Here is a 26896-nt window from a genome sequence, read left to right on the forward strand (position 1 = left end):
CCTCCCTGCCTTCCCATTCTCACAGCATTAAACATTCCCTGCCGGGGAAAACAAAGGTGTCATACTGATGACACTTATCTTAGCTGTTTGTTGGCGAGTGCTCGGTCTGCTGTGCCTCCAAAGCTCCCGTGATTAGTGCATAGTGATTAAAACAACAGTGCTTCGGAAACAGGCTTCCAGAGTTGTGCCTCGACAGTTTTCATTGCCTGGCTAGTTCCTGCTTCCAGCCCTCCAGTTTTGCTGTTGCAGTTACTCCCTGGCCTCGACTCAGTCGGGCCAGCCCAAGGGCTCTCTTAAGAGCCAGTCCCAAGGGCTCTCTTAAGAGCGAGCCCCAAGGGCTCTCTTATTAGCCAACCTCTAAACAAATCCTTTTGTGTTCTAGTTAGCATGTTAGGCACTGCTTAGTCCTACACTTCTGCTTGTCCGATTGAGGTACTGGACTTTTCCAGCTCTGAGACTCTGCCAGGCAGTCCCACTGGCAACTGTCGATGAGGGCCTGTGCAGCGCTTTAAACCGCACAGGTAGAGCCAACCTCATCATGTTGCAAGGGCTCACCTTCCCCAACCATTACACCTTCTCTACCACCAGCTCCAGACTCCATTTATTTCATCTTGCTGGGCCGTATGCCTAGGATGTCCAGATTTGTTACGTTATGCTCAATCTCTGGCCCAGGGGCGTAGCTACGGGGGGCCGTGGGGGCCTAGGCCCCCGCAAATTCCGTCCGGGCCCCTGGTTTGGCTGGCGGGGGTCCCCAAACCCCGCCAGCCAACACCTTCTTCAGCACCAGTCTCCAGCAAAGCCGTGTTTGCTGCCCTGATCTTCTTTCTTCTTGCTCCTCCTGTGCATGCTGATGCTCCTTTATGTGAAACTGTGAAGGAGCGCCAGCATGCACAGGACAGGAGGAGCAAGAAGAAAGAAGAGCAGGGCAGCGAACGCGGCTGCGCCGGAGACTGGCGCTGAAGAAGGCTTCGGCTGGCGGGGGCTGGGGACCCCCGTCAGCAAAGGTATTTATTTGCGAGGCGTGGCTGTAGGGGGAACGGCACTCAAAATGTGCCCTCAACCTCTGGCTCTGGCCCCCTCTCACCGCAAGGTCTGGCTATGCCCCTGCTCTGGCCCTATTCAAGTCCAGGCTAAAAGTCCATCTTTTTGACGCTGTTTTTAAATCTCAACCCCTTATTCACCTATTGTCTTTTACATGTTTATGTACAGTGCTGTGTACATATAGTAATACTATAGAAATAATTAAAAAGTATTAAAAAGGGAGCCTTCATCCAATAAAGCAGCAAAAAAATTAGTTAAGAACACAAGTGGAAAGGACCAGTAGCAGCAGAGGGTTGAAGGAAGTTTCTTTTAACTTTTCAAACCACCTTGATGTTCTGAATTTGAAGGGTAGTTTATCAGATTTTTAAAGAAAACAATTATTGGTTCATTTCTTCCTTTAATGGGCTTCTAGGATTCAGTAAAGTAACTTAAAGATTCAACATGTAGCCAATCTGGCCCAGATCCATACATCAAATTATCCACTACTATTCAGTAGTCTCTGTCCATATTCAGACAGGTGAATAAGGTTAAATCATTCATTCATAGCTGAGTCATATTGACCGAGTTAAAATAATGATTTCACCTAATGCAAAACACCAGGGCCAAAAAATCTAGACAGGAGCCACACTCACAATTATTTGCAAGGCTTTTGCAAGGAGCAAACAAACCCACATCAGATACTTCAGCATAGACATATATTGAACTCTTTATTAGCAGCAGATAATAAATATGGAATCATAGGGATTTGGCACAGCTACTGCTGATCAGATGACAATAAGGTAATTACAAAATCGCAGCAGGTAGATAAGCATGGAAAAGCCCTGGGAAATACTAAGGCAACAGTAAATTACAGACAACAGCTTCTAAGTCAAAAGGCCTTGCAAAGGTCTTGGCACTAGCATCCACACACAAGATGTTTTAATAAGCTATTTCAAGCAAACGTTTTAAGCTAATTCCTAACAGTGTGTGTCTGCAGATGACCTAAACTAGAATCCTGAACATCAAAAAATAAAGTTTATATTTTCTGCTCTCAAAAGGCGGTGGTTCCTGGAACCAATCAGAAAAACAAACATGTAAAAAAAAAAACCCCAACTTGTTTACAACAGGTGTCCAGAGTCCTTTGTGAACCAGTTGTTCCCATCTCGCTGTGCCTTGTAGTGCTTCACATAAACTAATAAGAAAATTATGCAGAGGGAAACAAAAAACATGGTCTTACAGTATTCTGAAAAATCTCTTAGCTAAAGAAGAAAATACGTGGCTTTATTTTTTTTAAAACGTGTTGGAGGCCACATGATGAGCTGTGAGCAGATGTCACATTCTCAAGCTCCTGGCCTCCAAGCTAACAAAATCACCATCCATTGTTGGGTTTGTTTTCAACTTAATTATCTTGCTAACACTAAATGGACAAATATCTTAAAAGAGAGCAACTGCAATGGGTAAGGCTTCAGTTAAAAAAAATATACCAAGTTAAATTGAGAGCGCCTGAACCCAAGATGGCAGACATGGATGTGGGAGTCTCAGTGCTTGGCAATGAACTTGCAGAGCTACTGACTGAGGCAGTAGTGGCAGCACTGGATAGCTGATCTGATGGTTCTTTTGTGGAGTACAGAGGATGAATACAAGAAACTGAACAGCATACACTGGAGGTGAAGAAATGCTGATGCGGGCCAAAGCACAGCTTTCTTCTCTGACCAAAAGAAATCAAACAAAATAAAACATGGAAAAGAAAATAAGATGATACCTTTTTTATTGGACATAACTTAATACATTTCTTGATTAGCTTTCGAAGGTTGCCCTTCTTCGTCGTCAGATCGGAAATAAGCAAATGTGGTAGATGACAGTATATATAAGTAAAACATCCAAGCATTTCAGAGAAAATTTCTGGAATAGAACCCTCGACCCCTGTCCAGTAGAGGAACTTGTTCTATTGTATTCTGTCAGAGGAGGGCTGAGAGCTCCTCTTGAAATTATTTCATTTGGAGGGAGTTGAAACAAGACTCTTGGTAAATGATCAGGTGGTCGTCTTTGCCAACACAGAAGGTTGCAGTGCTGAATGCTGCGTAGCATCCAATGGTGCAAGGTTATGAGAGGCCAACTCTGTTGGAAGAGAATGGTAGGTCACTTAGCATGGTCAACTGTACAGTGGCAATGCTCTCTAGGAAGGAGTCAAAAATTAGGCTGTTTAGACAGAGGTTGTCTAGGATTTTTGACCTCACTGATGCCTTGAACTTTGAACATCAGCACATAGTCCTTTAATGTGGAGGAGGAGGAGTGTAACAATGCTTAAACATATAGTAACTAAAGCATAAATATCCTCTTGTAGCAGAGGTTTGTGGCCTGGACAGAGTCTTTACAGTATTTGTATTTTTTTTTAATTAGGTTGGCCAATTTCTCTACTTTGTCATCAAACAAGTTTTCTCCATGACAAAGGACATCTGCTAGATGCTCTTGGGACACTTTGTGAGGTTGTAGGATTTTGCTCAGTTTGTCTGCTACATCATTCTATTTGCCAGCTAGGTAAACAGCTCTTATAGAGATTTTCAAGAAGCTGCCTGAGTCCATATCTGGATTGCTTGTCAACAGAGATGGTAAGAACCTGTTCCTCCTTGTTTATTCAGGTAATACATTGCTACATGGCTGTCAGTGTGAACGAGTATTTCCTGTACCAGACTGCGAATGCAGTAGCCCTGAAAAGCTCCTCCTTGAGCACAGTCCGGATTTCCTCATGAACAGTAGGCGCCAGTACCAGCTAAGAAAGCAGTATGGATGCAGCCTGTGCAGGTTTAAGAAATCTCTAAGACTCTCAATGAGAAATAAGCTGGAGAGGAGTGTGATCACTGCAGCATGGCCATACTTCCCATGCATTGAGGATATCGATGCAAGGGAAGAGTAGGCAGACTGCATGGAGGGAGAACAATGGTGATGCTTCTTAGGCTTTTTACACTGCAGGTCCTTCAATGCACGCAGCACCAATGACGAGGAAATAGATTTCTTACAGGTGTGCGCTACCGAGTCCGATGTTGGTCCTTCTCAATGTTGCGATTGTGCACCCGATGTCTATGCCAATGCAGGTTCCATGTTTTGTACCGAATACCATGCCATGTTTGATGCAGATGTCGATGCAGAACCAAAGATTTTTTTTCCCTGTTGGACTCCGCAGGCTTTAAGGGTCCTTTTCTTGCATGCAGAAGCAGAAGCTGCACTGTATGTGCTTTGGAACTAAGCACTGAACACTTCTGTTATGGGGGTCTGTGCCTGAAATAGTCCTATTACATTGAGTACACTTCTTAAAGCCACTGGGCACCCTCGTTGACACGGAGGGAAAAACAGAAGACGCCAGGTCAAAAGGCTCTATGGCCTGGGGAGCTTGAGTGGTCAAATACCCGAAAATAGTTGATGCTTCACAGGCAAAAGAAGGGCTTAGAGGCCCCCCCAAATGCTGAAAAGGTAAAATTATGTATCATACCTGATAATTTTCTTTCCATTAATCATAGCAGATCAATCCATAGACTGGTGGGTTGTGTCCATCTACCAGCAGGTGGAGAGAGAGAGCAATCTTTTGCCTCCCTATATGTGATCATGTGCTGCCGGAAACTCCTCAGTATGTCGATATCCAAGCTCCATCCGCAGGACTCAGCACTTAGAGAATTACACCCACAAAGGGACACTCTGCCCAGCTCACCACCGCTGAAGCGGGGGAGGGGAATCCATCCAGCTCATCCCCGCAAAGCGGGGGAGGGACACCATACCCGCTGATGCGGGGGGGGGGGGGGGATCTGGCTTATCCTGCTGCCGCAACCGCGGGAGGAGCTGGCTTACCCCAACGCTGCCGAAGCGGGAGGGATACAAGGCTACCCCCTACTGCCACACGAAGCGGGAGGGAGCGCCGGCATAATTTAGTTATCAATCCAGCCACCGCCGAAATGGGGGGAGAGGAATGCAGCAGCTCACTGTAACACAAAATCGTCTCAACTCAAGGAAAATCCAGTTGGAAGAACTTGAACACGAAGTCTTCCTGAACAGGAACTGAAGATTAAACTGGAACCTGAAATATAACCAGAACAAAAAACAATACAGATGTCTAGGCGGGGCTATGGATTGATCTGCTATGATTAATGGAAAGAAAATTATCAGGTATGATACATAATTTTACCTTCCATTTCATCAAGCAGATCAATCCATAGACTGGTGGGATGTACCGAAGCAGTACTCACCCAGGGCGGGACATAGAAATCCCTGACCGCAACACTGAAGCTCCAAACTGGGCCTCGGCCCGAGCAGCCACATCCAGGCGGTAATGTCGTGAGAAGGTATGAGCCGACGCCCAAGTTGCCGCTCTACAAATCTCTTCCAAGGAGACGGATCTGGACTCTGCCATCGATGCCGCCTGTGCTCTAGTAGAGTGCGCCTTCAGCTGAATAGGCGGAAGCTTCCCTGCAGCCACATAAGCTGCTGCAATCGTCTCCTTGACCCAATGTGCCACAGTAGGTTTCGATGCCTGCAGACCCTTACAAGGGCCTGCGAACAGCACGAACAGGTGATCCGACTTCCGGAAGTCATTGGTCACTTCCAAGTATCTGATGATGACTCGTCTCACATCCAGACATTTGAGAGCAGGGTACTCCTTTGGGTAGTCCTCCCTACGAAAGGAGGGTAGACAGAGCTGCTGACTCACATGGAAGCGAGAAACAATCTTGGGCAGAAAGGAAGGCACTGGGCGAATCAACACTCCTGCCTCAGTGAACCGCAGGAATGGCTCTCGGCACGAGAGTGCCTGGATCTCAGAAACTCTTCTGGCTGAAGTGATGGCTACCAAAAAGACCGCTTTCAACGTCAGGTCCTTCAGCGATGCCCTCGACAAGGGCTCAAAGGGCGGTTTCTGCAAGGCCCATAGCACCAGATTAAGATTCCAAGTAGGCACTATCGAGTGCAGAGGAGGGCGCAGGTGATTAACTCCTTTGAGAAAGCACACCACATCCGGCTGTGACGCTAGGGAAGCACCCTTCAGACGGCTCCTGAAGCAAGCTAGAGCCACCACCTGGACTTTCAGCGAACTGAGCGACAGGCCTTTCTCCAGACCTTCTTGCAGGAACGCCAACACTGAAGATATTGGAGCAGTGGAGGGCGATAGAGCGCCTACCTTGCACCATGATGCAACGGTACGCCAAATCCTGGCATAAGTAGTAGAAGTAGAGCGCTTCCTCGCTCTCAGCATAGTGGCGATAATCTTGTCTGAGAAGCCCTTCTTCCTCAGCTGCTTCCGCTCAAGAGCCAGGCCATAAGACCAAAGGGGGAGGGATCCTCCATCACCACGGGACCCTGATGCAAGAGGCCCCGCTCCGCTGGCAGCCTCAGAGGGCCGTCCACTGAGAGCCTGATTAAGTCCGCAAACCAGGGACGACTGGGCCAATCCGGACCCATTAGGATCACCCGGCCCGGATGCTTTGCCACCCGGCCTAGCACTCTGCCCAACATGGGCCAGGGCGGGAACACGTAGAGAAGCTCCTGTGCCGGCCACTGCTGGAGAAGAGCATCGACTCCCAGAGATCGAGGGTCCCGTCCTCTGCTGAAGAACCGTGGCACTTGGCAATTGGCCGAGGACGCCATCAGATCTAGGCTCGGCTGGCCCCAGCGCCTCGTGATGTCCAAGAACGCCTGAGCCAAGAGCTGCCACTCTCCGGGATCCAAAGCATGGCGACTGAGAAAGTCCGCCTTGACATTCATGACTCCAGCAATGTGGGACGCTGACAGCTGTTCCAGGTTCGCTTCCACCCACAGGCATAGCTTCATGGCCTCCTTGGCTAGAGGGGCGCTCCTGGTACCTCCCTGGCGATTGACATATGCCACTGCCGTGGCATTGTCCGACAGGACCCGTACTGGCCTCAGCACCAGGACCGGGAGAAACTCCAGAAGCGCCAGCAGAATGGCTCAGAGTTCCAGGAGGTTGATAGACCGCTTCACCTCTGCAGGCGACCAGAGCCCCTGAGCTGTCCTTCCCAGGCAGTGGGTTCCCCAGCCCGTCAAGCAGGCGTCCGTCGTAACGACCACCCACTCTGGGGTCTTGAGAGGCATTCCTGCGGACAGCTTGTCTGGCCTCAGCCACCAACCCAGCGCCTTGCGCACCGTTGGATCCAAGGGAAGGCGTACAGCGTAATCTTCCAATACTAGAGTCCACCGCCGCAGCAGGGAGTGCTGTAGGGGTCTCATAAGGGCCCTGGCCCAGGGCACTACTTCCATCGTGGCCGTCATGGAGCCCAACAGCTGCACATAGTCCCAAGCTCGAAGAGTGGAGGCTGTTAGGAACTGGTCCACCTGGGCCCGAAGCATGCCGCTCCGGTTGTCCGGCAGGAACACTCTGCCCACTAGGGTGTCGAATTGAACTCCCAAGTACTCCAGGGAACTGAGTCGGGTACAGCTGACTTTTCTCCCAGTTGATGACCCATCCCAGGGAGCTCAGAAGAGCAATCACCCTGTCTGTAGCCTTCCCACACTCTGCATAAGAGGGGGCTCGGATCAACCAGTCGTCCAGAAAGGGATGGACTTGTACTCCTTCCTTGTGGAGGTAAGCCGCGATGACCACCATCACTTTGGAGAAGGTCCGCGGAGCCGTAGCCAACCCGAAAGGGAGGGCTCTGAACTGGAAGTGTCAGCCCAGGACTGCGAAGCGCAGGAAGTGCTGATGAGGAGGCCAGATGGGAATATGTAAGTAAGCTTCCTTGATGTCCAAGGATGCCAGGAATTCTCCTTTCTTCACCGCAGATATTACGGAGCGGAGAGTTTCCATCTGGAAGTGCCGAACTTTCAAGGCCCGATTGACTCCCTTGAGGTCGAGAATAGGCCGAGCAGAACCTTCTTTCTTTGGCACCACAAAGTAAATGGAGTAGCGCCCCTTGCCAAGTTGATCTACTGGCACCGGGACCACCGCGCCCAGTCGGATCAGGTTGATCAAAGTCTGCTGCACGGCAGCTGCTTTGACCTGGGACTTGCAGGGAGAGTTTACAAACCCGTCTCTCAAGGGCCGGCAGAACTCCAGCTTGTAGCCGTCTCTGATGACTTCCAGAACCCAAGCGTCTGAAGTTACCCTGGTCCACTCGCTCAGGAATGAGGACAACCTTCCTCCTATCTGCACTGGGCCATGGACCAGGTCCCCGTCATTGGGTACGAGACACTGGGGGTGGGCTGGAGGACGAACCTCCGGGCCAGCGGTCCCTGCGAAAGGAATGCTGCTTGGGGGAGTTCGGTTTGAAGGAAGAGGAGGCAGAGGAGCCTGACTTGCCCGGGCGATATCGATGGGCTTCCTGGAATCGGCCCTTGGAGGAACCAGGGCGAGCACTGCTGGCCTGAGCCCTGACCTCCGGCAACCTCTTGCCCTTGGACGTGCCGAGCTCCATCACGATCTTGTCCAGCTCGTCCCCAAAGAGCAGCTTGCCTTTAAAAGGCAACTTGGCTAGGCGAGATTTAGAGGCATGGTCAGCAGACCAGTTCTTAAGCCAGAGCCACTGCCGCGCAGAGACCGTCTGAGCCATACCTTTGGCCAAGGCTCTCAAAACATCACACAAGTCTGCCAAGTAGGCCAAGCCCGACTCCAGGGTCGGCTATTCCGCCCTCCAGGAAGGATCTGAGGGCGGAAAGGACGACTTTAAGGCCGCCTCCATTCTCCTGTCCTGAGCGTCCTTCAGGGCAGTGCCACCTTCCACCGGCAGTGCCGTTTTCCTAGTCACGGCAGTGATTAAAGAATCTACCGTGGGCCAGACAAAGGCTTCCCGTTCCCCCTCTGGCAGGGGGTACAGACGGGACATAGCCCTGGCTACTTTCAGGCTCGCTTCAGGGGCATCCCATTGCGCCGAAATTAAGGTCTGCATGGCTTCATGAACGTGGAAGGTTCTAGGCGGGCGCTTCGTTCCCAGCATAATGGCGGAGCCAGTAGAAGCTGAGAGAGGGCCTTCCTCCGGAGAGACAATCTTCAAAATGCTCATGGCCTGCACTAGCAGGTTGGGCAAATCCTCTGAGCGAAAAAGCCGTGCTGCAGAGGGGTCATCCGCTCCATCCGAGCGAGGATCAGTCTCTTCCATAGAGTCCGCTAAGGATCTCTGGGAGAACTCAGACACGCTGCCGTCATCCACATCAGAGGAGACCGAGTCCCCTAGGGCCTGAAGATCCACCCGAGGGCGTTTGAGCATAGAGGCCTCATCACCCTTATCAGAGAGGGGAGCAGGATCAGCGTTCTGCATAAGAAAGGCCTGATGCAGCAGCAAAATGAACTCAGGGGAGAAACCCTCCAGCCTGTGCATTTCTGCAGCCTGTGCCGCGGCCCTAGAGGCGCCCTCAATCTGCGCTCCCAAGAACAGGGGAGAGGCGCGCTGCGCGTCCAAAATGGCGTCCGGTGAGAAATTCCGAGGAGCCACGTGGGAAGAATGACGCTTTAATTTCGCCGACTTTTACCGTCGCCAGAGTCAAGGACAACCAAGCTGTTAACGTCTCCCACCTCGAGGGCGGCCCAAGAAGAAGCCGTCCGAGCAGCGTGGCCGGTCACAACTGGGAGGGCGGCCAGCAGGGGATGGGCGCCTAAGGCGGGAAAAGCCGCCGCACCGGAGGAAAAACCGGGGAACTCTCCTGACTCCGAAAGGGCGCCCAAAAAAGGCAATTCTGCCTTCGGGCCCCCCACTTCCCCGCAAGGCGCATGAACGCGTTCCGGGGAGCGTCTTTTCACGCCCTTGCCATCCAAGGCCATAGCCACACAGAGACCGTTCGGGGAACCCCCTGCCCGCTAGTAAAAGATAAAATTACCTGCTTCTCGCTCCGAGCTGCAACGATTTGGAGTCCCAATGAGTAGCTGCAAACAAGGACGTCTTTCTCTCAAGGACGTCTATTTTTCTGGGGTTTTTTTTTTTTTTTTTTAACGGAGCCAGCGGGAGGGGGGAGAAAAGGAGGGACCTGGCACCACCAGGTTTGCACTTGCTCACGAATAGCCCTCAACCCCAGGTACTCAACAAAACCTAAACAATTAGGCTTGGAGACCTAGCCAGAGCTGCTGCTGTGCGACCACACACCTGCTAGATAGAGAACATACTGAGGAGTTTCCGGCAGCACAAGACCACATATAGGGAGGCAAAAGATTGCTCTCTATCTCCACCTACTGGTAGATGGACACAACCCACCAGTCTATGGATTGATCTGCTTGATGAAATGGAATTGAAAAATAATTGAATAAATGTATAATTTGAACAACTTAATACAGAAAAAAGAAGAATGTGAAGAAAAAGTGTCCTGGAAAAGGAAAGGCACCAAAAGGCAAAAGTTCGATGTACTGAGAAATTAAAAATCAACCTCTGTGTTCTGCTGAAAATGATAAACTGCTGGTCCCGTGCTCGAGCATCAGGCAAGAAGGCACAAGCTCATGTGCGGAGGGGGGGCACTGCCTCAAAGATTTGAAATGACAGTGCACTTGGCACTGTCTGCACCGAGCTTCATGGATGATGTCACCAACATGTGAGATTATGATGCCTGCTCGTCCAATCAGAAAGTTCTTTGGGATCAAAGCATATATAAGAATTACCCCTCAACAAAATCACACATAAACAAGGAAATTTAAGAATAAAGTTAGCACCAAGACGTAGAACTTGAGGTTCAAAAACCAAGAATTCCTATCATATTTGTGTCATTCTAGATAAATCAGGAAATAAATATATGATCCCAAAAACAACTTATTTAAATGTTTGTTTTTTTTAAATTCTTGTTTATTATCGAACAATTACACTTGTGAGCCAGCAAACAGAAAGAAACAGCTTCAACAGTGGTACAAGAATATGTATCTAACAAGTGATTTGAGTTTTTCCTTTCCCCCCTCCTCTTCCCCCTCTCCTCCTACCATCGCTCTTCCCTCCCTCAACTTATTTAAATGTTTAAAGTTTAAACAAAGTACAAGCTTGCAATTAGGTTCTAATTCAAGTGTCAACCACATCATTGTTCTCTGGGTTATAACTTCTAAGGAGTGGAGGAGTGGCCTAGTGGTTAGGGTGGTGGACTTTGGTCCTGGGGAACTGAGGAACTGAGTTCGATTCCCACCTCAGGCACAGGCAGCTCCTTGTGATTCTGGGCAAGTCACTTAACCCTCCATTGCCCGTCCCATGTAAGCCGCATTGAGCCTGCCATGAGTGGGAAAGCGCGGGGTACAAATATAATAAAAAAAAAAATAATCACTACTACTCCAAGAAGCCATAGCGCAGCAATTTTCAAACAGTGTGCCATGGATGGTCTGCAGGTGTGCCACAGGACTCACAAGTAGCTGCTGCGGTGGCAGGGATCTCCAAGCCCTGCCAGCTGATGTCCCCGAAGGTGCCCAGAAGCTCCTAAACATAGCTTGGTAGTCAGCAGCTACTTCCTGAGGTGCCAACGCCGGTACTCTACGCTTGGGGATCCCCATCAGCCAGGTACTTGAAGCCTGGAACTAGCTGTTTTGAACTTATTTCTGTAATATGCAAAGCACCCATGCACTTTAGACTGAAGTCCCTCTTTGATACTTGAATTTGAAAATGAATCAAATTCTGAGCTAGCTCAGACAGAATAAGTTTTAGAATGCACATTTTAATGTTTGTTATATTTGTCTAATTTACAAATTGAATCTTAAGTTGGTATAATAATGCAGCAAGTAAAAGAGCTCTCCTTCATTCTTTTGAGCTTTGACCAAAAATTGCTTGTCTTCTCTAGGACAGAAAAAGTGAATCTGCTGTTGGTATAGTAATACAGCAATTAAAAGAGCTCTCCTTCATTCTTTTACGCTTTGACCAAAAATTGCTTTTCTTCTCTAGGTCAGCATAAGTGAAGCTGCTGTTGAAGCCTCTTTTTCCTGCCGTTGACTGACGGATTTTTCTTCCTTTTTTTCCCCCTCAATCCCATTTCTTAGGAGCTCTTAAATTTTTATCTTGCCTTTATCAAACAACATTATAGAAGTGATTTTTTTTTCTTTAAAGTGAAGTGTGTGTGCAATCAACTTGAGGGGGGCAGGCAAGGGCGGGGACATATATCCTTCAAAAAACAGATGATGTGCCCTGACAATTTTAGCACCTTGTCAGTGTGCTGTGAGATGAAAGATTGAAAACCTCTAATGTAGAGTCCTGGTTCAATATTGAAAGATGTTGTGAATCCATTCCCAGGACTTCAATATATTTTATGACCATATCCATAGAGACTACTATGTGGGGATTCAGAAAATTCAGTAGCAAGTTGTTCCTCCTTACCTGATTATCCACAAATTTATTTTTCAAAGTAAAAAAAAAAAAAAATAGGGCTGCGCTAGTTTCTTGCAAACTTTTAATCTCAGTCTCCACCATCTGAAATCTAGCACCATGCTGTTCCATCATTTGAGCCTAACCTGCCAAGCTACTTCTGTATCATCCACAAGATTGCCAACAATCTAAAAGGGGAAGGAACTCACCCCCTGAAAGGCATCCCAAAGTGTGTGCATTGTGACAACAGCTGGCTTACAGATCCCATATAATCCAAATTGCCAATCACAAAGGTCTTCTTCCTATTACTGCACTCACTAGTCTTAGGCCACCTAAACAATTTTAACCCTCTCTTCCATGGCCTCGGTTTGACTGACATCAAGAGATTACAATCCGTGCAGAATACTGCTGTCAAAATCATCTCTGGGGTGAAACACTGGGACCAGGCAACCTCACAACCTCATTCAATATCAGAACATTGGCTACCAATATCAGCAAGGATTCCTTACAAAATTTTAACATCAGTCCATAATATACATACCACTGGTCTCCCTCTATCATTCATTCCCTACACCTCAAGTCATGTTTTGCAATCTTCCCAAAAGAACTTGGTGGTGATTCCATCATTTCAACAGATTCCATATTCAGCGTTATGGGACCCACATTCGAATAAACTGACATTACTTATAACTCAAGAACTGATAGATATCAAAAGTTCAAAGAGGGTCTATAAACTTAACTTGCTGAAAAAAAAACTTTTCACAATAATTAATGATTCACTGTAAGTGGTGACTGTAGTACTTAGACTGTGGTGCATAGGATACCTTAATCCGATTCTATTTTTTCCTCTCTTCTATTGATTTATAGTGTTCCTTTCTCAATTTTAAATTTTAATTGTACACCATGTAGACGTTTTTGATACAAGGTATATCAAGTCTAAAATAAACATGAAACTTGTTTGCTATATTTGTACTCTCAATTGTAATTTTTTTTTTTTGGAGGGGGGGGGGGGTTGCTGCTGGCACTGAAAGAAAAGCAGTATAAAATGTGAAATAATAAAGGCATAAACCATAAAGAACCACACAAAGAATGTACCCTTCAGGGTAAAATAATGCTTCCCCTATAAAGCTGAACCCACAGTTACTCAAAACTCTAATCAAGGTCCACCAAATTTCATTTCTCATTTTTTTTATATCATATTCCTCCAGAAGGCTGCAAGGTGGACACCCTTGGCATGAATGGTTGCAAAAACTGAGAAGTCTTTTTAGTAATACTGAGCTTCTCAATGGTCGAGATTCTAAGACAAAAGAAAGAGGTGCCTGAGAAATGAAGAAGATTACAAACCCAGTGGCTCAGGAATCATGCTGCATTAGACCATATACCACATTGTTTCTAATAAATGCCCAGGATATAATTAGAAACAAAGGGTTTTCTGGAGTCCAGGGTGGACTATTCATGGAGGCATTATTTCTCTTCTCTACTCATCCTCCCCGCAATGACCACCAGTTCTCTCCACCACCCTGTTCCCCATGATAACAGGTATTAATTACTCTCTTCCACCCTCTTGCTATTACTAGATCTTTCTTCGTACCTTTTCTCAATTTTATGGTGTTGTGCCGGTCCAGGGAACTGAGCATCCAGACCGGCCCAGCACTATAATCATGAGGCGGTATGAAAAGAGATCCAGTCATCATGCGGAGGGGAGTAGAGGTGGAGAACAGCAATGCTGGTTACTGCAAATTCTGGAGAACAGGCTACTATTGAGGGAATCTAAATTTGACTTTAAGATGAAAAATATAGGGGTTTTGGTGCTAAAGGTGGGGGGGGGGGCATTATTAGAAGTAGGCTATTACAAACAATACAGTATTGACACCATCTACTGGAAACAAATACCGTAGAGTGGAAGAAAGCACCCGCCCCTTATAAGGGGAGTGAGGTAAGCTCTGAGTTTTCTTCTCTCCCCCTATCTGATGGCAGGGGGATAATACCAACTTGTCTGGACTGGTGTGACATGGACAATAAGGAATTAAAATGTTAATAGAATCCTTGTTCATGTACACTCTTGGAGACTATTTCATTTAAAAAAAAGTAACAAGTCCAACAAATATCAGAAAAGGTGGACAATGCCTTGGTCATCATTAGCAAATATTACAATAAGCAATGGATGTACAGTCACAATGAAATATGGTTTGATAGTCGTCAGACCCACACATGAAAAAATCTGCTATTTGAAAAAGAAAATTGAAGTCTTACTGTGTGGTTCTATTGACAACATGGCCTCCTTCTCAGCCATCACCAGTTGGCAGAAGTGGTCTCCGATGTTTGCTAGAATGTACTTTGCAGTGTCTAAATCTAGACCAACAACATTTTTCGCCAAAGGCAACCACAAGCTTATAGCCTCTGAATCATACTTGTTCGGTGTTAGGAAACCTTCTTCACGCAACATTCCATGTCTAGTGAACTGCAACCTGAAGAGAGAAATGCAGTTATCACTAGTCTTCCAGAACACACATCAGGAATGTTAACAGGTCTGAAATGCCTGTAAGTATGCAAACTTTTTTTCAATGGCTCACAGCAAACCCATAAGATATACACTTGAGACTGGCATGTTTTGGTATCACGCAATTTCTAGCAGTAGTATACCTTCACTCTGCCTTACTCTGGCAAAGAATTCAATGAGAACAGATACCTTGGGAATCATACTGAGTAAACAACTACAAATGAAGAAAGCTGGATTTTATATTTTACATTTGTATTAATTGTGCATCATCTGGAACCTACTACTACTATTTAACATTTCTAGAGTGCTACAAAGTGTACGCAGCGCTGTACAAACATAGAAGAAAGACAGTCCCTGCTCAAAGAGCTTACAATCTAATAGACAAAAAGTAAAACATTTAAAATTAAAGTATTTAAACCTCTAGAAAACAGGTCAATTTGATTAAATAAAAATAGGTTTCTACAGTACCTTATGAAGGCTTCACCCCTTGTATCCATCTCTTTTCTTTGGCCTTCAGTGGCTCATGAATGGGTGCACATGGGTTGCAGTGGGTGCTGTAAGGCTTTTCTACATGACCTTTCTGATCTCAACTCCTTTCCCCTCTCTGTCCTATTACATATTGGAATTCATTGCTTTCTTCTTCCCTTATTTTTGTTTTTGAATTGTAAAACCACTTTTGTTCATATGCAAAGCGCAGTATAGCAAATACTCTGACAAAACATTTTTCATTCTGCTGCCTAAAAAGTACAGTTCAAAACTGAGTGAAGAATTTCACTGATCTACACAAAATATTCTACACTTTCAATATGAAAAACCAATTAAAGAAATATTGAAAAGTAATTAATAAGAAACAAGCCTTGATTACACAAGTCTTCATATTGTCTGTCATAGCAAACTCAAATTAGCTTTATTTCCAACAATTGTCTTACTAAGGCTCATAAGTTAAACAGAGCTCTTCTGTGTTATCCGTCATTGAGCTCATTCAAATATCCTTGCATGAAGAATCAAGTTGTTTGTTGTATGAAGTGAATTTGGAGCAAAGGTCTGAATATGATGAACAAAGTTAGCAAAAGAACTCCAGAATAAAGTTATTTCAACGTTTCAGATTCATAGAAGGCTATAAGAAAATTCCAGTGTGTGTAATATCTCTTTGGACATTGTCAGGTCCATCATTAAGTTGGAAACAGTTTGGCACAACAAATACACTGCCTTGACCAGGTTATCCCTTCAAAGTCAGCAGCAATTAGTTGAGGAAACTGCTGATGAAGGTCAGGATGAGGCCTAAGATTACTTTAAGATCTAGAAAGGTCTCCAGATTAGATTGGCCACAATGTTGACAGTTTCAAGATTATTCCATGGCCTGCATGTACCACGGAGCAATGATCAGTGGAGATTTTGAAATGGACATTCCAAAAACAGGCAAATAATAACCACAAATAGAAAATAAAATTAATTTTTCTACCTTTGCTGATTATTTTATGTTTATATTGTACAGGTCTAGGTCTGGTTTCTTCTTCTCCTTCCTCTCCTTGCCATTTTTCTCTCCTCCTCCTTTTTCTTTCAGCTTTCCTCAATTTATTTTTCAGCCGCTGTCCAGATTTCATTCTATCCAGTCTTCAATTTCCCTCTTTTTACTGTGTCTACCTACAGCTTTTCATCTATCTCTTTCCCTCATCCCATTTATCTCCTTGCTCCGCTTACATCCAGTCTTTTCTCTCCCTTCCTGTGTCTACTCTTGTACATTCTATTTCTCCCCCCCCCCCCCCAGTGCTGCTGCTGCTTCAGACCAGCAGCAGCAGAAACAAAACATATAGCAATTGCACGGCTGCAGTCTTCATGCAGCCACTGTCAACTTTGCCGGTCTCCTAGCCCCTTAGACATTAACTTCTTGTTCTCAATTCCAACATAAAATTTCTGGCACAATTTCAAAACTATAGTCCCGTCGGTTCCCCAACAGTCTCAAAGAGACTGAACTATGATGTCAAGAATGGGCAAAATCTACACCATCCTAATGTGCAAATTTGTTAATTAAGCTAAAGCAGTGATTCTAAACCTAATCTTTGGGGCACAATAAATATGCAGGAAATAGATCTGCATGCACTTCTTCCTTGATATGCAAACCTAGCTCAAGCATATTCATTGTGGATATCCCAAAAACTCAAGTGGATAGGTATGCCTCATAGACTGGATTAAGAAACCACTGTCGATAAAAAAAAAAAGAAACCACTGTCAGGTGAGGGCTGCAAAAAAGGAAACTTCAACCGGATAAGTATGCCCCAAGGACTGGATTAAGAACCACTGTCCTTTGATAGCTGCAAAAGGCCTTCTACCAAGTACTAAAGTCAAGAAGGGGAAAGACTTTTAAATCAGCCTTGACTGCATAAATTATTTTTCTGAATATTTCTATTTGTTCTTTCAGGTTGAAACTGTAGAGTATGAAGTGTGTAGAACAGTGAAAACATTATTCAATGCACTGATTTGTATTTTGCTTTAGAGAGCAGAATGTTAAAAAAAAAAATATATATATATAAAAGGTGTGAAGACTTCTACAAGGCACTGTAATACCTGGTTTGTATGTCTACCTGGAACTCATCTGCTCACATCCTACATCATCCATCTCTCAAGGCTGCATAATGGTTTTAATTGGCATCTAAACAACAATAAAAGATGGACGAGTAAAAATGTAAATATCCAGTACTATAAAAGATATCTTGCTCTGAAAGACTGAGAAAGGCAATCTTGTCTAACAGCATATTGTTGAATTCCTTCAAAAAAGGCGGTAAATAAATCTATACCTAAATAATTAAGCCTCAACTGCCCAGGGAAGGCAAACTTTTACAATATCCAACCCCAAAGGGGCTATCTTTCACTCGCTTAAAAGAGGACTGCAAAAACAGCAGTGGAAAACAACTCTAAAGTGAAACATAAATAGAGAAAAAGCAATTGCAGAAAAAAAAAGTGACTCTTAGTAGCAAGCAAAAAACAAACTTGCAAAGTTGCCCTTACTCAACTTTCCGCAGTGATTTTAGAAAATAGTTCCACGGGAAAGAGCATGGCATGTCACAACTTTAGTGCTACTTATCTTTATATCTTAGTATTCTTCTCACGTGTGTTTGAGAAATCTTGAGTTGCAACATAGCAAACCACAGATTGCCATCTGCTCATAACCAAAAAAACCTCAACAAGGGCCCCCTTGTTTCGCAAAGCTACGTCAGGAGGAGGAACCTGCAATATGATGATTTGGTTCCAGATGACGACGAGTTATAAACAAACGCCAAGACGAGCTGCTCCAATCAGAAGAACAGAAAATTTTAAAGGACTAAGCCAACCAATTGGTTCATTCAGGCCCCAAAAGGCCACTGTATCTAAATGATATATCCACCATTGCTCCTACTGTCTTAAAGCCCTGGAAATGTCTCCTCTGTGGCTGTTATCCAGCATACAATCAATACCCATGCATTTTAAGTCAAAAAATTGATGTTCTGTTTCCACAGTGTCTGACTACAGAAGCCTCCATTTTTTTTTTACTTTCAAGCAGTGCTTGTGTTCAATCATTCTCACTCATATTTATCTTTTGGTTTGACCCCACATATAAGAGGTTACAAGGACAACGAATAATATAGATGAATCTACTGGTATTACAAAATGAGGTACTGTGAATTTTTATCATTTTCTGGCCCTTAGGCTCTTTGTATGCATTCTTCACTGTTTTCCGAGGTTATACTACTACTACTACTTAACATTTCTAGAGCGCTACTAGGGTTACGCAGCGCTGTACAAATCAACAATTAAGGACGGTCCCTGCTCAGAAGAGCTTACAATCTAAAGGACGAAATGTCAAGTTGGGGTAGATGTAGTGATTAGGTGCCGAAGGCGACATTGAAGAGGTGGGCTTTGAGCATTGATTTGAAGATGGGTAGGGAGGGGGCACGGCGTATGGGCTCAGGGAGTTTGTTCCAGGCATGGGGTGAGGCGAGACAGAAGGGGCGGAGCCTGGAGTTGGAGGTGGTGGAGAAGGGTACTGAAAGGAGGGATTTGTCTTGAGAGCGGAGGTTAGGGGTAGGGACGTAAGGGGAGATGAGGGTAGAGAGGTACGGAGGGGCCGCAGATCGAGTGCATTTGTAGGTGAGTAAGAGAAGCTTGAACTGTATGCGGTATCCGATTGGGAGCCAGTGAAGTGACTTGAGGAGAGGGGTGATATGAGTATATCGGTTAAGGCGGAAGATAAGACGTGCGGCAGAGTGCTGGATGGACTGAAGGGGGGATAGATGGCTACGTGGGAGGCCGGTCAGGAGTAGGTTGCAGTAGTCAAGGCGAGAGGTAATGAGAGTGGATGAGAGTTCGGGTGGTGTGCTCGGAGAGGAAGGGGCGAATTTTGCTAATGTTATAAAGGAAGAAGCGACAGGTCTTGGCTATCTGCTGGATGTGCGCAGAAAAGGAGAGGGAGGAGTCGAAGATGACACCGAGGTTGCGGGCAGATGAGACGGGGACGATGAGGGTGTTATCAACTGAGATAGAGAGTGAAGGGAGAGGGGAAGTGGGTTTGGGTGGGAAAATAATAAGTTCAGTCTTAGACACATATTCAGTTTCAGGTGGCGGTTGGACATCCAGGCAGCAATGTCGGATAAGCAGGCCGAGACTTTGGCCTGGGTATCCGCAGTGATTTCTGATGTGGAGAGATAAAGCTGGGTGTCGTCGGCATAAAGATGATAGTGAAAACCATGAGAAGAAATCAGGGAGCCTAAGGAAGAGGTGTAGATTGAAAAAAGAAGGGGCCCAAGGACAGATCCCTGAGGAACTCCAACAGAGAGCGGGATAGGGGAGGAGGACGAACCATGAGAGTGTACTCTGAAGGTACGATGGGAGAGATAAGAGGAGAACCAGGAGAGGACAGAGCCCTGGAACCCAAGGGAGGACAGTGTGTCAAGAAGTAGGTTGTGATTGACAGTGTCAAAAGTGGCGGAGAGGTCGAGGAGGATGAGGATGGAGTAGTGACCTTTGGATTTGGCGAGGAATAGGTCATTGCAGACTTTAGATAGTGCCGTTTCTGTTGAGTGTAGGGGGCGAAAGCCGGATTGAAGCGGATCGAGTATGGCATGAGAGGAGAGAAAATCAATACAGCGGCTGTGAACGGCGCGTTCAAGTATCTTGGAGAGGAAGGGTAGGAGGGAAATGGGGCGGTAGTTGGAGGGACAGGTAGGGTCAAGTGATGGTTTTTTGAGGAGTGGAGTGACCACAGCATGCTTGAAGGTGTCCGGGACAGATGCAGTGGAGAGAGAGAGGTTAAGGATATGACAGATGGTGGGGGTGATGGTAGGAGTGATGGTGTTGAGTAGGTTAGTGGGGATGGGGTCAGAGGAACAAGTGGTGGCTTTCGAGGAGGAGAGGAGATGGGCGATTTCCTCTTCGGTGATAGCAGGAAAGGAGGAGAAGGAGGCATGGGTAGGTTGGATGAGAGAGTGAGATATAGGCTGAAGAGGAGGAGAGGGAGTAGTGGTGAATTTGAGGTTGATCTTCTGGACCTTGTCACGGAAGTAGTGGGCCAGAGATTGAGGAGAGAGTGAAGGGGGGGTGGGAGCAGAGGGCACTTTGAGGAGGGAGTTGAGGGTGGCGAATAGACGACGAGGGTTAGAGCTGAGGGAATTGGTCAATTGGATATAATAGTCCTGCTTAGCGAGGTATAGGGAGGATTGGAAGGAGGATAGCATGAATTTGAAGTGAGTGAAATCAGTAAGGGTGCGAGATTTCCTCCAGAGGCGTTCAGCCGAACGGGCGCAGGAGCGAAGGTATCGGGTGCAGGGGGTCAGCCAGGGCTGGGGATTGGTACGTCTTGTGGGCCAGGAGGTGGATGGTGCAAGGGTGTCTAGAGCAGAGGAAAGAGTGGCATTGTAAGTGGAGACAGCTTTGTCAACGGATGTGGAGGACAAGATGGAAGGGAGGAGATCAGAGATAGTAGAGGATAAGGTGGAGGGGTCAACAGCCTGGAGATTTCTGGACGTAGTAGTTAGTGTTGGGCGAGATTGAGGGGGAGGGTGCTGAAGTGTGAATGTGATAAGGTGGTGGTCGGAGAGAGGAAGAGGTGAAACGCAGAAAGTGGAGGGTGAGCAAGTAGAAGAGAGGACGAGATCAAGACAGTGGCCAGATTTGTGAGTAGGGGTGGTGGGGCTCAGTTGGAGGTTGAAGGAGGAGGTAAGAGTGAGGAACTGAGAAACATATGAATCGGAAGGGTTATCAGTGTGGATGTTGAAGTCACCGAGAATGAGGGATGGGGATGAGGGCTCAAGAAAGACGGAGAGCCTGGCATCGAAGTCGGTAAGGAAGGATGGGAGGGATTTATCAGGGGGGCGGTAAATGACTGCAACTCTGAGTGGCAGTGGGTGGAATAGACGGATGGAGTGAACTTCAAAGGATGAGAAGCTGTGAGACTGAGGTAGGTGGAGAGGTTGGAAGCTGCAGGCGGGCGAAAGTAGTAATCCGACGACGCCACCGCGGCCGACTGGGCGGGGCGAATGGGAGAAAAGATAACCTCCGTGGCATAGGGCAGCGATTGAGGCAGAGTTGTCCAGGGTGAGCCAGGTTTCAGTTAGGGCGAGCAGATGAAGGGAATGGGAGATGAAGAGATCGTGGGTGAAGGGAAGTTTGTTGCAGATTGAGTGGGCGTTCCACAGGGCACACGAGAAGGGGAGGGAGGAGGGGGGGAATAGGGATGAGGTTGGAGATATCGCGGGATCGTTTGCATAGATGAGATGAGGACGAGGACAGGTGCGGGGGACCTGGGTTGGGATTGATGTCACCCGTGGATAGCAGGAGAAGGAGCAAGAGAGTGTGGAGAAGGGTGGGTGAGGAAGGGCGACGAAGACGGGATGCGCTTAGGAGGAAAGGGGAAGGGTTCATGGCAGGAAGGAGGTGTTGAAGGTTGAGAGCTAGGAAGGAGGAGGAAGACAGTAGGGATGGTGAGATGGTGGGGGACAGGGGTAGGTAGGGGAGGGCGGAAGAGGACAGGGATGGGTAGTGAAATCGTGTGGAAGACAGCGGTGAGAGGGGGAAAAGATTAGGGAGGGACAGGGCAAGGAATAGGATGTGAATGGGGGCCATGGGTAGTGACTGAGGTGTTCAAAGGGAAGGTAGGTGGGCTGGGAGCCAGGCAGGTGAGGGTATGCAGTCGGGCAGGAGAATGATGAGCTGGTAGGAAGATGGGCTGGGAGGCAGGCGGGTTTTAGGGTGGGTGGTAGACAGTCAGGTGATTGGTGGAAAGTCAATGATTGGCTAGTAGTCAGGTTGAGTGGCAGGCTGGAGTGGTTTGAAGCAGGAGCTGGCGGACTAGGACAAGCTGATGCAGACAGACTGGAACAAGCTGAAGCAGACGGACTGGAACAGGCTGTATCAGGCAGACTGGAGTAAGCTGGCTGGAGCAGAGGGCCTGGAGTAAGGGAGTAGCTGGAGCAGGCAGGCTGTAACACGCTGGATCAAGTAGACTGGAACAGGTTGAGGCAGATGGACTGGAGCAAGCAGGGAGAGCAGGATCGGGCGGACTGGAACAGCTGGATCAGGTGAACTGGAACGAGCAAGCAGGAAGCTGGATCAGGCGGACTGGAGCAGACAGGAAGATGCTGGAGCAGGCGGACTGGAGCAGTCAGGAAGAAGCTGGATCAGGCGGACTGGAGCAGGCAGGAAGAAGCTGTACCAGGCAGACTGGAGCGGGCAGGAAGAAGCTGGGTCAGGCGGAGTGGAGCAGGCAGGAAGAAGCTGTACCAGGCGGATTGGAGCGGGCAGGAAGAAGCTGTACCAGGCGGACTGGAGCAGGCAGGAAGAAGCAGGAAGAAGCTGGATCAGGCGGACTGGAGCAGGCAGGAAGAAGCTGAACCTGGCGGACTGGAGCAGGCAGGAGGAAGCTGCATCAGGCGGACTGGAGCAGGCAGGAGGAAGCCGGATCAGGGGGACTGGAGCAGGCAGGGAGAAGCCGGATCAGGCGGACTGGAACACGCAGGGAGAAGCCGGATCAGGGGGACTGGAACACGCAGGGAGAAGCCGGATCAGACGGACTGGAACACGCAGGGTGAAGCCGGATCAGGTGGACTGGAAGACGCAGGGAGAAGCCGGATCAGGCGGACTGGAACACGCAGGGTGAAGCCGGATCAGGTGGAGGCAGGTTGCAGAAAATGGATAGGCTCGAGCATCCCGATGGCTGTGCAGCAGCAGCCCTGGGGGAGTCAGCCTCCCAGACAGACGCCGTCCTGTGGCTCCTGACCTCTGTGCACTGGCCCTGCTGAAACACGGGGATCGCCCGCAGTGTAGGGCCACTGGGCACAGCAGTGGTCACCGATGGACGCTCCCCAGCTGTCCACACAAGGGCCGCCGAACTCGGCCGCCGTCCCCCGCGCCCTGGTCGGCCAGCAAGCGTCTCAGTTCGTGCACTGCGTCCAGGCCCTGTGAACCGCAGCGCGCGCCCGGGCCGTTCCGGCCGGGGAGCACAGCAGCGGCACACAGGACCCCGGGCTCAGCGTGCACTGCAGGCGCCGACGCGGGACTCCGAAGTCCAGGGTCCCTCGGGTGTCTGGGCCCCGGCAGAGAGAGGCAGCGGGAGTCCTGGGACGGCAAGGCAAGGGACAGGTCGCGACCACGCGGCCACACGATCAGCCTCGGGTCGGTCTCTCGCGCCGGAGGTCGGCGAGGCAGTCGCGGTCCAGCGATCTGCCACCTGGCTCCACACAGCTCCGGTGCGGTCCGGCACGGCAGAGGATGGCCCAGGATGGTCCAGGTGGGTCCGACTTCCCAGAACTTCAGGAGCCCCTAGTAATACATTTTTATTTTAAATTCTCCGCCTTTTGTTTGTATGTCACTGTCAAATCACAAATACACTGACTCTCATCCCTGTCCGTGGACAGTTCTGTCTGAATTCTTTGTACAATTGGCAGTGGTTGCCATTCAACATAATTATTTTATGTTTGATGGTAAAATTTACAACAATTGAGAGGAGTGGCCATGGGGGCTTCTTTTGCCCCCTCGGTGACCAATTTGTTTATGGCCATGCTGAAAAAATACAAGATCTACACACTTACAAGTTTCAAGTTTGTGCAATATTGGTGGTGCTATACAAAGTCTTTCTTATTTGCAATAATGATGGAGAATCTTTGAAATCCTTTGTAACAGAGCTAACTGCACTTCATTCTACATTTCGATTCCAGTACGAGTGCCATTTTTCTATATGCACATTTCTTGATATACAAGTTGGAGCATGGAATATTTTTCACTATTGTATATTCAAAGCCCACAGACCGTAATTCTTTATTAACGTTTAACAGCATGCATCCAGCATATATTAAGAACAGTTTGCCCATCTCTCAATTTCTTCACTATCAACGCATTTGTGATTCGACAGTGACATACAAACAAAAGGCGGAGAGTTTAAAACACAAATTTATTAGTAAGGGATATAGATACAAAAGAGCATTGTTTAATAATAGAGACAATGGAGAGGCCCAAGATGGCGACAGTATAGGAAGCGTCAACAGACACGCGCCTAAGGCAGACCGACTATCACTGGAACGAGCACCTTACCCCCTCCATGTGATGGGAAAAAGTTGAGGAAAAGTTCGGGAGGCTCCCCTTACCCCGAGCAAAACTTCTCAGCTCAAACAGACGACGTTGCATAGTTTTGGTGCAGTGCCCGTTTCCATGTTGGCTTCTACTCCCTCTGCTCAAGTCAGCGCTTCATTGCTGAACAGCAGTGGAGATGGGGCTTCCCTGAGCCCCGCTGAACGTACAGCGCCCCCTCAACCCAGAAGTGAAAACCTCCTGCTGAGCCCTGATACCTCGGACCGAAATGGTAAACATAGTGACCAGGGAGGGAGCCTGAGGGAGAGAAGAGATGGAGCAGACAGCCAAAGAGATTCAGAAATAACATCAATAAAACCAGTTTTGCCTAAAACTGTGAGTATTTTGGAACAGGCTGTGAAAGCCCCCTAACCGGTTGTTTTATTGGGAGAGATAGCAAGACCTGCCGTAGTGACCTTAGAGTCACTCTGGGACTTGACTTTTACCACTCGGAATTGCTTTACAAACTTTAATTTCTCAAAATACAGAGACAATTAAAGCACTATCAGAGACTGCATTGAACCAACTACAAATTAATCTTTCTCAAACCTCCGAAGTAAAAAAACTGACTGAAAAAATTGAAAAATTGGAACTTTTCGAACAGGCTTCAATTAAGGAGAGAAATGTTTCCTTCAGGCGTTTGGAATATCTGGAAAATCAAGCCAAAAGACCGTCTCTTCCTTTTTTAAACTTTCCTAGATCACCTTTAATTTCACCAGTCCAAATGCTTAAAAAATATTTAGTAGAGATACTAGGAATGCAGGAGACATCTTTGCCGCCCATAACTAGAGCATTTTACCTTCAATTAGATGTTAAATCATCTGAAAATGTACCTTTACAGGGGGCAATGAATTTAACTGCATTCCTGGAAACATCTCTTGAAGTAATTACACAGAGAACTACATTGCTTGCAACGTTTGCGTTAGAAATGGATAGAGATGCAGTACTCAAACTATCTCTAAGGCATTTAGATTCTAAGTTTATGGGTTCAAAGATAAGGGTCTCTCCAGATCTTTCCAGGGAAACGCAGAGGAGGCATAAGAGGTTCCTACTGCTGCGGGCTAGAACAGTAGCAGTGGGAGCGGATTTCCTTCTGTGGTTTCCCAGTCTTTGTAGAGTTAAATTTCAGTCAAAACAATATCAATTCTTTGACCCAAAGCAGTTAGAAGAATTTCTAATTAGCAAAGAACAGGTTAGTGTACAAGTCTAATCCCATATGTACCACTGTATAGCAGGCTACAGTTAACCACTTGGAACGACGCTTCTTCAGCTATTTTGTGATGTAACTGCTTAAAATAAGCAGGATAATTTTATTTCCTTATCTTGGATCATTATTCAGTGTAATATTGTGGATGATAGTAAGAAGGAAATTTCGATATTAGATGTAATTTTACATGTGAATTACTTTTTCTTTTTGTGAATTGACACTCATAAAAATCAATTATGTTTGTTAAAAGCTATAAAGAGTTAAAATAAAATACAAGAAAAAAAAATAATAGAGACAATGAAGATACATACCTGTAGCAGGTATTCTCCGAGGACAGCAGGCTGATTGTTCTCACGACTGGGTCGGCGTCTGTGGCAGCCCAGGAACGGAAATTTTCCATAGCAACAAAAGTTTGCTAGAGCCTTCGAGCACGCGGGGGGGCACGCATCGCGCAAGAGCCCTAATCAGTTCGATAAAGTAATAACAAGGAGAAGGACAAATCCAAAGGGGAGGTGGGCGGGTATGTGAGAACAATCAGCCTGCTGTCCTCGGAGAATACCTGCTATAGGTATGTATCTTCATTTTACACGAGGACAAGCAGGCTGCTTGTTCTCACGACTGGGGTATCCCTAGCCCCCAGGCTCACTCAAAACAACAAAGAAAGGTCAATTGGGCCTCGCAACGGCGAGGACATAAGAAAGATTGACCCACGAACTAGAACATCTAACAGAGTGCAGCCTGGAACAGAATAAAAATGGGCCTGGGGGGTGGAGTTGGATTCTAAACCCCGAACAGATTCTGCAGCACCGACTGCCCAAACCAACTGTTGCATCAGGTATCCTGCTGAAGGCAGTAGTGAAATGTGAATGTGTGGTTTGATGACCACGTCGCAGCCTTGCAAATCTCTTCTATAGTGGCTGACTTCAAGTGGGCCACCGACGCTGCCATGGCTCTAACACTATGAGCCATGACATGACCCTCAAGATTCAGCCCAGCTTGGGCATAAGTGAAGGAAATGCAATCTGCTAGCCAATTAGAGATGGTGTTTTCCCAGCTGTGACTCCCCTTCTGTTGGGATCAAAAGAGAGACAAACATTTGGGCGGACTGTCTGAAGGGGCTTGTCCGCTCCACGTAAAAGGCCAATGCTCTCTTGAAATCCAAGGTGTGCAACTGACATTCAGCAGGGAGGGTATGAGGACAGGGAAAAAAATGCAGGCAAAACAATTGACTGGTTCACATGGAACTCCAATACCACCTTTGGCAAGAACTTAGAGTGAGTGCAGAAGACTACTCTGTTATGATGGAACTTGAAATAAGAAGCATGCACT

General features: G+C 47.2%; 1 protein-coding gene across 1 annotated transcript in view; it reads right to left on the reverse strand.

Annotated features, from left to right (window-relative positions):
* KDM3A (lysine demethylase 3A) overlaps positions 1-26896 on the reverse strand; it is a 334933-nt gene that overhangs the window by 104229 nt on the left and 203808 nt on the right. The window contains 1 exon segment of the mRNA XM_030191048.1: positions 14520-14734. Within this exon segment, the coding sequence (XP_030046908.1) occupies positions 14520-14734 (215 nt within the window).

The sequence above is a fragment of the Microcaecilia unicolor genome, chromosome 2 (genome assembly GCF_901765095.1).
Source record: "Microcaecilia unicolor chromosome 2, aMicUni1.1, whole genome shotgun sequence".
NCBI lineage: Eukaryota > Metazoa > Chordata > Amphibia > Gymnophiona > Siphonopidae > Microcaecilia > Microcaecilia unicolor.